The following is a 16,812-nucleotide window of genomic DNA, read 5'->3' as shown; positions in this document are numbered from 1 at the left end:
GTTTAACTGTAATTTTTAAAATGTTGGTTCCTAGTTTTACTGATTGCACTTTCAATTTATCAGTCTGTCTCTCTTTTTTATTAAAAAAAGTGGTTTGTGATACAGCATTTTCCCTAAATTGTTTTAAATGTATACTCAAAATTTTAGAATGTTGTCTCACTATTTTAATTCTCTTTAATGAAATTATCTGTCATTTCAATGATTTATTCTTTGTTTCACCAATTCTTTAATTTTTAATTCATTTAATCTTCCAATTGATTAAAAAAACCAAACTTCCCAATGACCCTTTATTTAATATACTTGATTTTGCATTACGATTAAAGGATGTGTATGATATTTTGGCTTTTCATTTATTTGTGAAGTTTTTATGTTAAGAGGCAAGAGTAATTTTTGTAAAGATCCTATATATTAGTTGAAAATATATATATACTTTATTTTTAAATTTTTATTTATTTATTTTGTCCATATGCATATGCATATTTCCAAGTTACAAAATTTCCCTCCCCTTCTACTCATTGGAGAGCAGTCAGGTTAGCATTTTACATTTTACATACATATTTTGATAAACGTGTTTATAAATTAGTAATTTTCAGCATGAGGAATTAGGATTAAGGGAAAGATACATAAGAGATAATTTTTATAAAATGTTCATCAGATTTGGAAGGGTTTTTTTTCTCTGTGTGTATGTTTGTATGTGTGTATGTATGTTTGTGTGTGTGTGTGTGTGTGTGTGTGTGTGTGCATGTTTTGTTTTGTTTTTCTTCCTCTAGATGGGAATAATATAGTACATAGCCAATCAAATACAGTTGTCCTAGCTTTCTGGACTGTCCAGAGTAGCTGCTTTCATCAAGGTTGTTTATCTCATGTTATTGTTAATGTGTACATTGTTCTCTTGACTCTATTCCTTTTGCTCAGCATCAGATCCCATAAGTCATTCTATACTTCTTTAGAGTCCAATCATTTATGGTTTCTTATAGGACAATAGTATTCCATAGTATTCATGTACCATAACTTGTTTAGCCATTCCCCAATTGATGGGCATCCCCTCAATTTCCAATTCTTTGCTACTACAAAAAAGGTTGGATCCATTCACAACTCCACCAGCAATGGATCAATGTCCCAATTCTCTCACAACCTCTCCAACATTGATCATTTTCCCTTTTTCTCATCTTGGCTAATCTAATAGGTGTGAGAGGATGCCTCATTGTTGTTTTAATTTGCATTTCTCTAATCAGTCGTAATTTGGAGCATTTTTTTCATATGACTATATATAGCTTTAATTTCTTCATTTGAAAACTGTTAGTTCATATCCTTTGACCACTTATCAATTGGGGAATGACTTGTGTCCTTATAAATTTGATGCTATCCTCTATATATTTTAGAAATGAGACCTTTATCAGAACTCTTGATTATGAAGATTGTTTCCCAGATTTCTGCTTTTCTTCTAATTTTTACAGCATTGATTTTATTAGTGTAAAAAGCTTTTTAACTTAATATAGTAAAAATAATTCATTTTTCAGTTTATAATATGCTCTAATTCTTGTTTGGTCATAAATTTATCCCTTTTCCATAGATCAGAGAGATAGAGTATTTTTTTGGTCTATTAATTTATCTATGGTATCTTCATGTCTAAATCCTATACCCATTTTGACATTATTTTGGTATAGGCTGTGAGATGTTGATCTATGCCTAGCTTTTGCCATACTATTTTCCAGTTTTTCCCAACAATTTTTGTCAAATATTGTATTCTTATCTCAGAGGCTGATGTCTTTGGGTTTGTCAAATAGTAGATTGCTGTAGTCATTTACTGCAGTTTCTTTTGAACCTATCCTAATCCACTCTATTTCTTAACCAGTACCAGGCAATTTTGGTGACTGTTGCTTTATAATATAGCTTTAGATCATAGAGCTAGGCCATCTCCCTTTACTTTTTTTTCCCTTAAGTTCCCTGGCTATTCTTTCCCTTTTATTGCTCTAGATGAATTTTGTTACTATTTTTTCTAGTAAAGTAGTTATTTGGTAGTTTAATCTAAATTGGGTTGTATTGTCATTTTTATTATATTAGCTCAACTTAACCATGGGCATTTGACATTTTTCCAGTTATTTAGATCTGACTTTATTTAGATGAGGAGAGTTTTATATTTGTGTATAGAGTTTCTGGGTTTGTCTTAGGAGGTAGATTAGCAAGAATTTAATGTTGTCTACAGTTATTTTAAATGGAATTTCTCTATCTCTTGTTCTTGGGCTTTGTTGTTCATATATATGTAGAAATGTTGATGATTTATGTGGCTTTATTTTATATCCTGCTACTTTGCTGAATTTATTAATTATTTCTACCAGTTTTTTAGATGATTTCTTGGGATTCTTTAGGTATCATCATATCATCTGCAAAGAATAAAAGTTTTACTTCCTCATTGCCAATTCTGATTCCTTCAATTTCTTTTTTCTTTTTTTTTATTGCTACTGCTAGCATTTCCAATACTGTTTTGAATAGTAATGGTGATAGTGTTCATCCTTATTTTATCCCTGAATTTATTGGAAACTCTCTGAGTTTATTTCCATTAAATATAATAATTGTTGATGGTTTTGGAAAGATACTATTTATTATTTTAAGGAAAATTCCTTAAACTTTCTAGTGTTTTTAATAGGAATGGATGTTGTATTTTATCAAAGGTGTTTTCAGTATCTATTGAGTTAATCATATGATTTCTTGGTTTTACTCAAGATATGTTTATTATGTTGAGTGTTTTCCTAATGTTGAACTATAACCCTTTCCTGCCTGTTATAAATACAGCCTGCTCATGGTGTATTATCCTTTTAATAACTTGCTGTAGTCTCATTGTTAACATTTTATTTAAGATTTTTGCATCAATATTCATTAGGGAGATTGGTCTGTAATTTTCATTGTCTGTTTTGGTTCTTCCTGGTTTAGTATATCAGCATCATGTTGGTGTCATAAAAGGAGTTTGGCAGAATCCCTTCCTCTTCTTTTTTTTAAAATAGTTTATATAGAATAGGAATTAATTGTTCCTTAAATGTTTAGTAGAATTCATTTGTAAAGCCATCTGGACATGGAGACTTTTTCTTATGGAGTTTCTTGATGGTTTCTTCAATTTCTTTTTCTGAAATGAGGTTTTTAAGTAATTTATTTCCTCTTCTGTTAATCTGGACAGTTTGTATTTTTGTAAATATTCATCCACTTCACTCAAGTTGTCCAGTTTGTTGGCAGACAGTTGGGCAAAGTAGCTCTGAATTATCTCTTTAATTTCCTTCTCATTGGTGGTTAGTTTACCTTTTTTCATTTTTAATACTGGTAATTTGGTTGTCTTTTTTTTTATCAGAGTAATCAGAGGTTTGTCTATTTTATTGGCTTTTTCATAAAACCAATTCTTAGTTTTATATATATGCGATCGATGGTTTTCTTGCTTTCCATTTTATTAATCTCTCCCTTGATTTTCAGAATTTCCAATTTGGTATTTAATTGGGATTGTTTAATTTGTTCTTTTTCCTAGCTTTTTTAGTTGCATACCCAATTCAATGATCTACTCTTTCTCTATTTTATTCATATAGGCATTTAGAGATTTATAGTTTCCCCTCAAAACTACTTTTACTGCATCCCATAAATTTTGGTATTATGTCTCATTATTAATATTTTCTTGGATTTAATCATTGGTTATTTCTATTATTTTCTGTTTGATCCACCCATTATTTAAGATAAAGTTATTTAATTTCCAATTAGTTCTTGGTTTATCTTTCCCTGACCTTTTATTACCTGTAATTTTTTTTTTTTTGCATCATGGTCTCAGAAAAACCTTAAAGTCAAATGCATAAAGGCAGAAATAATAAATATATATATTTCTGCCTTTATGCATTTGACTTTAAGGTTTTTGTGCCCTAGTACATGGTCAGTTTCAATGAAGGTGCCATGTAGTGCTGAAAAAAAAATTCTTTTTATCCCCATTAAGTTTTCTCCAGTGGTCTATCATAGATTTCATTCACCTTCTTAACTTTCTTCTTGTTTATTTTGTTGTTAGAATTATCTAATTCTGAGAGAGAGAGAGGGAGATTGAGGTCTCCCATTATTAAAGTTTTGCTATCTATTTTTCCTTGTAATTCACTCAGCTTTTCCTCGAGGAATCTGGAAGCTATCCCACTAGGTGCATATGTGTTTAGTAATGATATAGCTCCATTACCAATGGTGCCTTTTAAGAAGATGTAGTTTCGGGGCAGCTAGGTGGCGCAGTTAATAGAGCAATTGCCTTGGAGTCAGGAGTACCTGGGTTCAAATTCGACCTCAGACACTTAATTACTTAGCCGTGTGGCCTTGGGCAAGCCACTTTAAAAAAATTAAAAAAAAGAGATGTAGTTTCCTTCCATTTCCCTTTTAATGAGATTGTTTATTGCTTTTACTTTGTCTGAGATTAGGATTGCTACTCCAGATTTTTTTACTTCTGCTGAAGCATAATATATTTTGCTCCAACCTTTTACCTTTACCCTGTGTGTATCTCTCTGCTTCAAATGTGTTTCTTGTAGGATTCTGGTTTTTAATCCATTCTGCTAAGATGACTAATTCTGTATTTTTCTTCATGTTGTCTTTCTCTATTTATATTTATCTCTTTTCTCTTATGCCTCCTCATCAAAATTTTACAATCTTTCCCCTTTGACTTTTCTTCTAGAAATTTAACTTTCAGTTTATTTTCACTTATACCTTCCCTTCCCTTTTATCAGTCCCTTCTTCCCTTATCTTTCCTGTTCTCAGTGCCCCCATTCCCTGTAAATTGTTAGATTTTTAAACCAGAGTGGGAATGTATCTTATTCCCTCACTGGGCTAAAGCTATTGACTAGAATTTACTCAGCATTAACATTCTTCCTTCTTTCCCTATAAATTATAAATCTTTGTGCCTCTTCCCTTGGTGGTCTAATATTAATCAGGTATCATCAATCACAGTTTGATTATTTGTTTGCTTGATAAACTCCTATTCTTATCAAGATATCATTAGATTTTTCACTTGATTGCTTGAAAAGCAGCATTGACTCAAATTGCATCAAATTATAATTATAATCATTTATTACATTACCCCCTTTTCAAGTATTTTTCAAGTACACACTATCTTCCTCACAAGCCAAAGTATATCCAAAGCCATATCATTTCTTGAATTATTTGTGCCCCTCCTCCAGGCCTATTATCTTTCACACTTTACCCCCCCCACACACACACACACACTCAGGGTACTTAAGGGATGCTGATCTAATTAACTGTAAGGATCTTGAAGAACTCTAAATACTGGGAGATTGTGGAGGTCTTACTGTTAACTTTACAAATGATTGTAAATAACAGACACTGTCTTAGGTCCTTGTAGTTTATGATGCCCTCATTAGACAAGGCATTAGCACCTTGTGATTAAAATGAGTCAAAGTATAATGAGACACTTAAGTTAAAGTTAACATCCCTGCTTTTTTATTTACAGGGCTTTTTTGTTTCAAACATAGTGATGTGATCTTGGACCTCTTCATTTGATAGACAAGACCCAATTATTACCAAATCCTTTAGGTTCATTCTCTTCAATTATATTCTACCCTCTAATTTTGCACAGGGAAGTAAAGTTCTAAGGAATTAGAATTGTTATATCTCCCCTTTTAGAGACCAACATTTCTTTAAAACGATTTTATTTTTTCAGTCCCCTTGTCATTTACCTTTTTAATGTAATTCTTCAGTTGTATATTTGACAATTGAATTCTCTATTCAGTTCTGCTCTTTGTGTCGGGAAATTCTGGAAGTCCTGTATTTCATTGAACATCCATCTTTTCCTCTGACAGTATAAACTGAATTGCAGGGTAGTATATTCTGGGTTGTAATCCCAGGTCCTTAACTCTCTGAAATATGTTATTTTGCTCCTTCCAGTCCTTCAGTGTTGAGACTTATGGGTTAGTCTGATTGTTCCCTTTGTGTTTGAATTGTTTTCTTTTTGCTGCTCGCAATATTCTCTTTTATTTGAGGGTTCTAGAATTTGGCTATTACAGCCATTGGAGCTTTAATCCTGGGGTCTTTTTCCTGGAGTGGGTTCTGTGGATTCCTCAATTGTTATACTGTTATCTTGTTCTAGTAGATTGGGGCAGTTTTCCCTTATGATTTCCTGCATGATGTTTTCCAAGTTCTTTTGTTGGTCCAGGCTTTCTGGTAGTCCAATGATTTGTAGATTGTCTCTCCTGGATCTGTTTTCCAGGTCATTCATTTTTCCCTAGAAGGTATTTTACATTTTCTTCAATCTTTTCAGCCTTTTTTTTATTTTGTTTGATGGAATCTTGTAGTCTTGTAGATTCATTAGTTTTTAACTGTTCAATTCTAATTTTTAGGATTTTATTTTCTTCAATTATCTTCTGTGTTTTCTTTTCTAGTTTGTTATTTTTACTTTTAATGGAATTGATTTTCTTGGCCAACTTGTCAACATTTTCCTGCAAGACTTTCATTTCTTTTTTCCATTTTGTTCTTCCTCTCTTCTTTGGTTTTTAAGCTCTTCAATGAGCTTTTGTATTTGAGTCTAGTTTATAGATTGTTTTGATACTTCCCCTTTGAGTAATTTTTTGCTAATTTCTTCTTCAGACATAGCATTGCTGTCATCTTTATCTGTGAAGTTTTCTATAGTGAGTGCTCTTTTAGCATTTTTGTTCATTTTTGTTGTTGTAGTTCTGCTCCTGGGGTAAATAGAGTATATAGATCTAAGTTTTTATTTTGCTGGGGCTGGGGTCTGATCCCTGACTTGTTGGCCAAGATGTTACCTATGCAGTCCAGGCCTTGCCTTTGCAGAGGTTTGTTTCCTCCTTTATTTCCAGGTTCTGACTTAACATAGGATTGTTCCCAACCCAGTCCTGTCTTTTACTCCAGTGCTCTCAGAGTTCAGACTTTGAGGTTGGGGTCCTCCCTGCTGGCTTGCTATCTGGCTGTCAGGACCTCTCCTATTATTAAGGTGTTGGGACCTGGATTGCACTGTGGCTAAAAGCCTTCTGCTGGCTTTGCCTGCTCTCCGGCCTCCTGGACTTTACTTCTCCTTTTCCCCCAAAGAGACCGACCTTCACTGTGAACACTTCTCTGAATCTTCTCTTTTCCTTGGTGGGATCTGTAGTGTGAATATGAGAGTAGAAGCTTCATTTATCTTTGGTAGGGAAAGTCTCCAGGAGCAGGTTAGTTTTGCACTGCCATCCTGGCTCCACCCCAGAAGTAAGACAAGATACATCTATATTCCCTTTTAAAAAATCTCTTCTGTATCTCTTTCCCTTAATCCTAAATTCCTCATACCAAAAATGGCTAACCTGTATACATGCTAAATGTGTAAATACAATATTAACCTGACTGTTCCCCACTGAGGGGAGGGTGGTGGGAAGGGAGGGTGGAAGGAAACTTTATAACTTAGAAATATGCATATAGATATGGATGAATATTTTAAAAAAAAAGACTGTCTCCCCCAATTGACAAATGGCCAAAGGATATGCAAAGGTTTACAGATGAGGAAATCAAAGCGATCCATAGTCATAAGAAAAATTTCTCTAAATCACTACTTATTAGAGAAATGCAAATTAAAGCATCTCTGAGGTACTACTTCACACCTCTCAGACTGGCCATTATGACCACAGAGGACAATGATCATTGTTGGAAGGGATGTGGGAAATTTGGGCTACTCATACATTGTTGGTGGAGCTGTGAACTCATCCAGTCTTTGTGGAGAGCAATTTAGAATTACGCCCAAAGGGCAACAAAAATGTGCATACCCTTTTATCCAGCAATACTACTACTGGGTCTGTATCCTAAAGAGATTATGAAAAAGAGCAAAAACATCACTTGAACAAAAATATTCCTAGCAGCCCTGTTTGTGGTGGCAAAATATTTCAAACTAAGTGAATGTCCATCAATTGGGGAATGGTTTAATAAACTGTGGTATATGTATGTGATGGAACACTGTTGTTCTGTTAGAAACCAAGAGAGATGGGAATTCAGGGAAGCCTGGAAGGCTTTTGCATCAACTGATCCTGAGCAAGAAGATGCGCAAAACCAGAAGAACATTGTACACCCTAACAGCAACATGGGGGTGATTATTAACCTTAATGGACTTTCTCATTCCATCAGTGCAACAACTAGACACAATTTTAGGATATCTGTGATAGAGAATACCATCTGTATCCAGAGAAAGAATTATGTAGTTTGAACAAAGACCAAAGACTATTACCTTTAATTAAAAAAAAACCATTTTCTTATTATGTAATTTTGCCATCTTTTATACTTCATTTTTTTCCCTTAAGCATATGATTTCTCATCACATTCAACTTGAATCAATATATACCATGGAGATAATGTAAAAACTAATAAACTGCCTTCTGTGGGGGGGTGGGGGGAGGGAAGTGAGATTAGGAGAAAAATTGTAAAATTCAAAACAAATATTTTTTTTAAAAAAGGAAAAAAGACTTTCATAACAAATATTTGGAAAAGTAAAACATCAGTAAAAATAAAAATTAAAACAAAAAAATTTAAAGACAGTTATTCCAGAATTTATAGAGTTTATATGGGTAAATTGAGGTCTCTCACTATTGTTGATCACCTTCTTTTCCCTTATGCTCTCTTCTCTCTAGGCTTTGACAAGACTGCTCTTTCCTGGTCCTTCATAGATCTCTTCTTCTCAGACTTCTTTGGATTCCCTTATCCCTCTGTATTATCTAAGTTAGTGATTAAATCAGCCCTCACTGGTTCAATTACCATTGCTGTGTAGTGGATTTTCAGATCTCTGTATCTAGCCCAAAATCTCTCTTGAGCTCCAGTCTCACATGTCTTTTAGATATTACAAACTTTATATCTGATAGGGAGATAAAAATCAACATATCTAAAATAATACCATAATCTTCCTTCTTCTGCTTTCTAAGCCCTTTCCTCTTCTTAACTTCCCTATTAATGCCACTTAGATGTCATCCACAATTTCTCTGACAACCTCACTCCTCTTATATGACTATTGCTGAGTCTTTGTCACTTCAACATCTTAGATACATCCCCTTTTTTTCCACACACATAGCCACCACCCTGGTGTAGATTCTCATCAAGTCACTTGCACCTGTGTTGTTACAGTAGTCTTATGCTTTGTCTTCTCTCAGCTCTTTCTCCACTATCTTCCATTTGATTGTCAATGTGATTTTCTCAGTAGATTTGTTACCTCCATTCAGTAAATTCCATGGACTCCCTATTACTCCCAGGACAAAATGTAAAATCCTCGGCTTAAGACCCTTCATAACTTGACCCCTTTCTTTATACTTTACTTTTTAGATCAAGATACACCATCTCCTGTCTTTACACTGTTTGTATCTGATAACCTGGAATCTTCTCCCTTTTCAGTTCTCTCTTCTGGCATCCTTAGCTTCCTTATGATTCAGCTCAAATTCCAACTTCTGCACAAGTTCCCTCCCAGTGCCCCTCTTTGCCCCCTTCCCCAGTTACTCGTTACTTCTCTCTGAGCTTGCCTATGAGATTCTCAGATTCTGTTGAATCATTGGAGCTGAAAATGACTGTTAGAAGAACCATCAGCATGGATTCTATTGTAACTTGGGATGATGGCAGGAGATGAGATGGAGAGAAAGAATATGAATCAGGTGGTAAAATAATATTTGTCAAACATATTTGAGGTTTCAAAGATGTTCATATATGGTGCTAGAGGAAATGTAATAGAATCATGCTTTGAACTTCAAAAGAGAAGAGAGATTGTTGACTGATGTTGGTATAATAGTGGCTTGGAAGCATCAGTGAATATTTCTTATAAATCTCCTGTCAGTTGCATGTTTGGTTTACATAACTAAGAATATTTTATATTTCTTCCTTAAAACTAGCTAGCAAGTTGAAAATATGAAGGTTTCCTATGTATTTATATTTTATGGTGTCATGTTTTGGCATAGTGTATTAAAAGCAACTGCTTTTTCTAAAAGGAATTTACTTTTTTGATGAATTAGTTTCCCATGAGAAATAACCCTCCTTTAATTTCTTCCTTAGATTGATGTTAGCCATTTCCTTGTATTTCCTGTGACTGCGGGTATGTTTCTTGTTAAAAATAAACACCACTGTATCTTAGAGCGTCTGTGATACTACTTCCTAATGAGAATGGGAAGATTCTGACAAACACTGCCTTAAAAAAAAATTCTCTAAGATCATAAGCAACCAAATAGCAAGAAATACAATATTGTACTTTGAGATAATATGAGCTTTTATGTTCCAAGAAAAGGAAGAAGTGATTTATAATTTTATTTTGTTACTTCTGACTTTTGAATGTTTTATTTATATTTGAACACAGATATTGTATTTTCCTGTTCATTTTAAAACTTTGAAAGCTCCAAAGGATGGGTTTTCCAGTAATATACCTAAATAATTAATTTTTAAATTGTCATAAAGGTCAATTGGAATATTTTCCATGTCATATGATTAATTTTTTTAAATGCCTTTAAAATTGAATTCCATTTTCTACAGCCTTTTAAAAAATTATATTAATGTCTTTGGTGCATTATCATAGTTTTTCTTACAACTACTGTTCTCCTTCCCCCTCCCAAAGAATCATCCTATATAACAAGTAGTGTTTTTTAAAAGACAAAAAAAAAGAAAACAAAAAGAAAAAGGAATCAGCACAACTGTTTAGTACATTAAAAAGATCAAAAAATAGACTCAAAGGAATAAATTAGGAATGTCTTCTTATGTTTCTTCTTTTGAGGCATGCTTGTTTTTTAAAATTTTGCAATGTTCACTTTGTGTGTGTTTTAGATCTTTCCATTTACGTTGTTGTAATCTTTGTATATCTATATTTTTTGACTGCTCATTTCTCTGTGCATCAATTCATGTGGATACATCACATATCATTTCTTACAGTAGTATATTCATGTAACAGAATTTATTTAGTCTTTCCCCAATCAATGACATCTTTGTTGTTCATTCATGTCTGACTCTATGTGACCTCATAGACTTTTGTCCATGGGATTTTCTTGGCAAAAGATACTGGGTCTCCATTTTACAGATGAAGAACTGAGGCAAATAGGGGGTTAAGTGATTTGCCCCGGATCACATAGGTGGTTAATGTCTGAAACTTTTGGATTTTTGTGATTTTAAGCCTGGTACTTTATTCTCTAAACCACCCATCTGCTCCATCTGCCTACATATCCAAGTGGCATCTACTTCATTTCAAATTCTTAGCTATTACAAATGGTGATGCTATAATAATATTTTGATGTTTGTGGGCACTTTATTCTTATTAGTGACTTCCTTGGTTTTTTCTAGTAACTCATCATTTCTTCAAGATGATATCAACTCTGAAACTCAAACCTTCTCAATGCTCCCTACCCCTGGGTCATCCTCCATTTCCTGATTAAAGTGATTGAAATGTGCCCAGATGAGTGCTCCTCCTGTATCCTTCACCATTTAAGAAAGGCATTTGACATTTCCTACCCCTGAGTCTTCTCCCTCCTCATTCTTTCAACTTCTTTTTAGGATTTTAGTATTTCAGATTAGGAGCTCCTTAAAGATGAAATGTATCTTAACCTTTCTCTGTATCCCAAGTAGTAGGTACTTAATAAATGTCCATTGGTTCTGACTATCTAAGTCCAGTAATGGAATCTCTGAAGATTTTAATCACTTTATTTTCATAGTTCCAAATTGCTTTCAAAAATGATGGTACCAATTCACAGCTTCACCCACCTATGTCTCTATAGCCTTGCTGATATTAACCATTTTCATTTTTTCTGAGCAAAATTCAGTCAGTCAGGAAACATTAAGTGCCTACTATGTGCTAGATACTGTGCTAATCTCTGTGTTTATAAAAAAGAGGCAAAAGAAAATCTTTGCACCCAAATAACTTATGATCAAATTATTGTTCAGGATTTGAGGTGACCACAATTTTTCTTGTTATTAGTAATTTGGATCATTCTTTCATATGTTTATTAATGCTTTGTTTTATATATATATATATATGCATATATATATATATATATCTGTAGAGTTAATACTTCTCTTGATTTCATATACATTATATGTGGATGTATTAGACCTTCGATATTAAACCCTTCTCAGGAAATGTTGTTACAAAAAATTTTTCCCATTTATTTGCTTCCCTTTTAATCCTTGATACATTGATTTTATCTGTTTAGAAGTTTCATGTAATCAAAGTTATCTATTGTATCTTTTGTAATTGCTTCTATTTCTTGTTTGGTTAAGAATACACTTTTTACCCATAGCTGTGAAAGGTACAGATTTTTTGAGCTTTAATATTAAAGTCACCTATCTATTTAAAATATATTGTGGAATATGGTGTTCGGTTTTAGTCTAAACCCAATTCTGCCAGACAGACTTCTAGTTTCCCCAGACATTTTTTATCATATGGGGGGGAGTTCTTACTTGAGCAATTTATATTTTCTTAATTGAATGCTGTTATTGAGGTACATTGTTTCTAATTCTTCCTTGTCTTTTCTGAGTCTCCCTCTTCCAGCCTGTCTTAAGCTGTGAAAATTTGATATTATGTCAAGGTGTTGGTATAGATTCACCATAAAGGGGACTTAGATTTTTGAGTAGTTTGTCCTGATTCATTGATTCATAGTTTATGGGGAGTTTTTTTCCCCCTCAGTTTTTCTTCTCAGTGTAACAGAAGAAAATTTCTTTTGCATGTTCTTTCTGAAAATATAGGAACCTTGAGGATATATAGTAATTTAACTTACTTTCTCAGTTACTAAATAAAAATGAAGTTTAAAAACTTGATAATAATATTTCAATATTTTCTACAGGGAAGGGACTTCCATGTTAGAATACTGTTACCTGAAGATCTTCAACTCAAAAATGCAAGGTAGAGTCATATTTGTTATTCATTTAAAAGTGATGATGTCATGTATCTTGTCTTAGAGGTCCATCTCATATAAATTTTCTTGGATAGAAAATCATGTTAGATGCAATTCTCTTTCACAAAAGTTGATGTCCACTTTTGCTATTCACCTTAAATCTTGACTGCAACTATAGGGTAGGTCCAGCCCACCCCAGGAGGTAGGTATTTCCATCTACTAACTAGCACATAGGCTGTCTCTTACAGGTCCTTTCCATCACATGAGCACTTATACACATAATTTTTTACTATCAGTTGCAATGCATTCCTTTCAGTCATTTGTTCAAGAACACTTATTGAGTATGTGGATGATTTGATATTTCCTATCAGGTGGGCTCATACTCAATCATGATGAATCATCGTTTAGGGATAGTTCTTAAGGTGTAGACTATATGTCACAGCCTTAGCAGCTAGCTCAAAGATGCCTTCTGTGATTTGGCTGGGAATTGGATGAGACATTATGTCTAGAGAAGCTTAAATGTGGTACTTTTCTAGATATACCATTTCTTCTGTATAGGAAGCTTCAGGGGAGAAACTTCCTCCCCATTGTTCAGTTGTGTCTAACTCTTTGTGATCCTGTGGGCAACAGTACTCTAATACTATTAGTGGAATCTTTTTGGCAAAGCTAGTGGAGTGGTTTGCCATTTTCTCCAATGGATTAAAGCAAATAGAAGTTAAATGAGACCTTCCTTCTTAAGGAGACTTACATTCAGATTTGGACAGAATCTTCATGATAATCTGATCCCAAGTCTCACCCACCACCTGCAAAGGAGCCCATTCTAATGTTCAGGAGGGGTCCATTGGTAGGAAGGCTTTCTTTTATATCTGCCTCAGTTGTCTTCTTGGCAGCTTCACCTGTGGCTCCTAATGCTGCCTCAGGAGCCCAGCCAAAGTCTAAATCCCAGGGACTGCCCTTCAGATGTTTGCAGAGAACTGGGGGGGGGGGGGTGTCTCTCTAATCTTTCATCTTATAAATTCTTCTCTTCTCCTGTACCTGCCCCTCAGTGACCTCACAGAAAGCCTGTCACTATCCTGCTTTCCTTTTCTGTATGGTCTCTAGCTTATTAGCACCCTTCCACAACTATGGCAAACAGAACTGAACTCAGCACCCCAGACGTGGCTCTGACCAGGAAGGAATAAGGGGACTCTATATCCTCTCAGGTCCTGGGGGCAAACAAGTCTAATGAAGTATATAATATGCAGTTTTGTTGGTTTTATTTAACTTTTAAAATTTGTATTTCACTCCTGGGAGGAGAAGCTCATTCAGTAGGAAAATATTTGAGTTCCCTTGTTAAGAATGATATTATCTTGATAAGTCAAAATTATTATATATTGTCCTTAAATTACTCATGTTTTGGTATAGTGGGAAGAGTATTGGACTAGGAATCAGGAGACAGCTGGGTTAAAACTCTAGTTCTGATATTTATTAATTATAAGATTGAACAAATTACTTAGCCTCTTTCCTTTTCTGTAAAATGAGAATAATAATACGTGGGGTTCTGTACTACCTCACAGGTCAGCTAAAGCCACATTGGAAAGAATGCCAGGCTTGGAGTCAGAAAGATTTGCATTCACGTTTCACTTCAGACACTAGTTATGGGATATTGGACAAGTCACTTACCTCTTTGTCTCAGTTTCCTCATCTCTAAAATGATAACAATAGCACCTTGCCTCCCTGGATTATTGTGAGGATCAACTGAGATGATAATTATGAAGGGTTTATGAAGGATATAATAAGCACTATATAAATGTAAGATATCATTAAAGTGTTTTGTAAACCTTAACGCACAATATAAATATGTTTTTTTTATCTCATATGCTGACTGAAATCCTTTATATTTCTGTTTAAACTAAAAATAGTTATGGTAATAAATTCATATTTATGTAGTGTTTTAAAGATAGTTAAAATTAATGCTAATATTTTGAAGATATTGTTTTAAATATAAGTAATAAAATTAATTTTTCATAATTATATTTAATTCTCTGGTGTATATGCATAAATATCTGTGTTTGTATCATATAAAGAAATTTTAAAATAATGTCTTGAGTGAGGACAAAGCTATGCATCACCTATAAAAACAAAAAACCCATTTCCCATTTTTAATTTTTAGAATACTCTGCAGTTGGCAGCTGAAGACAATACTGGATGGATATCATCAGATATTAAGCCAAGTATGTTTTTTAAAAAGTATCTTAATGTAAATGAGCAAAAAAAAAAGTAAATTTATTTTTTGGTAAGAATTAAAACGTTGGTTTTATGTATGTATATACATATATGTACATGAATGTATTATTTATATAGCAAGCAAAGTTTCAGTTCATTGGGATAATAGGAGTAATTAATTTGTATCTGTATAATTGGGAATTTGTATAGACAGACAATAAATGAATAGACAACAAAAGTTTTTTTTAAGTTTAGATTCTATCTTTAGACATTTATTGCATTTATTGGAGAGCAAAGAAATCAACAAGATATTTTAGTTGTGCTAAAATGTTAATGAGTAACCCTCCTTTCAAAAAAAGTTTAATATTTATATTCTTCATATAAAGTTGATACTACATTTAACTTTTAATTTTCATATTTTGATAACTATTTTATATGAAAATATTTTCCTCTAATTATCATTTCTTATCCCAATATTAAAATAGAATTTTGCTTTTACATGATTAATTAGTAAAATTGAGCCTTAAAAGTATATTTAACATATAAAAAGCCCTTTCTGTCTTCTATGAGACATTCTTCCCTTTCTGGTACTACAATTATGATACGTTTTAATTGGATGTTTAAGTAAGTTCTTTATTTTGACTATCCTTCTCTATTTTTGTCCAGGTCAACTACTCTCACTATATACTAACCAATAAGAAACTGAGGCAGAGGCCAAAGTGATCTACTTAGGGTTTGAAATCATATCTTTCTGACTCCAGGTTCATTAGTCTATCCTCCCATGTTATCTAGGTGCCTATGTTGAAGAAAGTAACAAATTCTCAGAGGTAGAGAGAGAGAGAGAGAGAGAGAGAGAGAGAGAGAGAGAGAATGAATGAGGAGGGAGGGCAGTCTAGGTAAGAGGATAGCAAAAGGAGAGATGGCAAGCATCCTATGAGAAGAACTGTGAGTGGACTTGGGATGGTCTGATAGGAAGTTGTGTGGAAGTGAGTAAATGTATAAGAAGACTGGAGCAATGTAAAAGAACAATCTTATGACGAACAAGAATCTTTAGAGTTTATTGAGGAAAGACATGATCAGACCAATATTTTTGAAAAATCAGTTTGATAGCTGTATGAAGTTGGATTGGAATGAGGAGAGAGATTTGAACCAGGGAGACTCAGGAAGCTATTGTAATAGTCTTCAATATTTATTTTTCTTCCATTTTTTGCTTTCCTTATATTCATCATGAGGATGATGTCTTTCGAGTAACCATAGATAGTTTGCTGTAATGTTCTAAGTCTTAATTTATAGATCCTCTTTGTTAATAGAGTATCCTCTTCAATTTGGAGTTTACCCAGGCTATCCTTCATGTAGGATATCCCTGAAATCAGTGAATATTTTTGAAATTTGAAATTTTCTTTTCTACTAACTCCATATTCAGATTTCCTCTTCCATACCACTTCCTTGCCACTACCATAGAGATTTTCATCTTGATACTCAGGTTGTTGATCAGAGTTATATCTCTGTAGTCACATTTGTCACAGAATCCTATACAATGTTAATGGTAGACACTTCGGTTGATAAATACATATCTATCTATCTCTATCTCTGTCTATATATGAAATTGTATGGAGAAATTGGGCATAATCTCCATATACCTTGATACCTGATAACTTCACTGTAAATTTGGTTAAGGGTATGATGGATAAAACTATTTTGTAAAATACAATTTGAGATCAAGAATGTAAAATATCTAGAAGTTTTCAAACTACTTCAAAGCCTCCATGTATAG

General features: G+C 33.5%; 1 protein-coding gene across 3 annotated transcripts in view; it reads left to right on the top strand.

Annotated features, from left to right (window-relative positions):
* FANCL (FA complementation group L) overlaps positions 1–16,812 on the top strand; it is a 102,227-nt gene that overhangs the window by 15,342 nt on the left and 70,073 nt on the right. For all 3 annotated transcript variants that reach the window (XM_074206608.1, XM_074206617.1, XM_074206600.1), the window contains exons 2-3: positions 12,783–12,841; positions 14,986–15,046. In XM_074206608.1, coding sequence (XP_074062709.1) covers positions 12,783–12,841; positions 14,986–15,046 — 120 coding nt within the window. The remainder of the gene's footprint in view (positions 1–12,782; positions 12,842–14,985; positions 15,047–16,812) is intronic.

The sequence above is a fragment of the Macrotis lagotis genome, chromosome 1 (assembly GCF_037893015.1).
Source record: "Macrotis lagotis isolate mMagLag1 chromosome 1, bilby.v1.9.chrom.fasta, whole genome shotgun sequence".
NCBI classification, from domain to species: Eukaryota; Metazoa; Chordata; class Mammalia; order Peramelemorphia; family Peramelidae; genus Macrotis; species Macrotis lagotis.
Note: the sequence above shows the minus strand (reverse complement) of the source record. Positions and strands in the feature narration are given on the sequence as shown.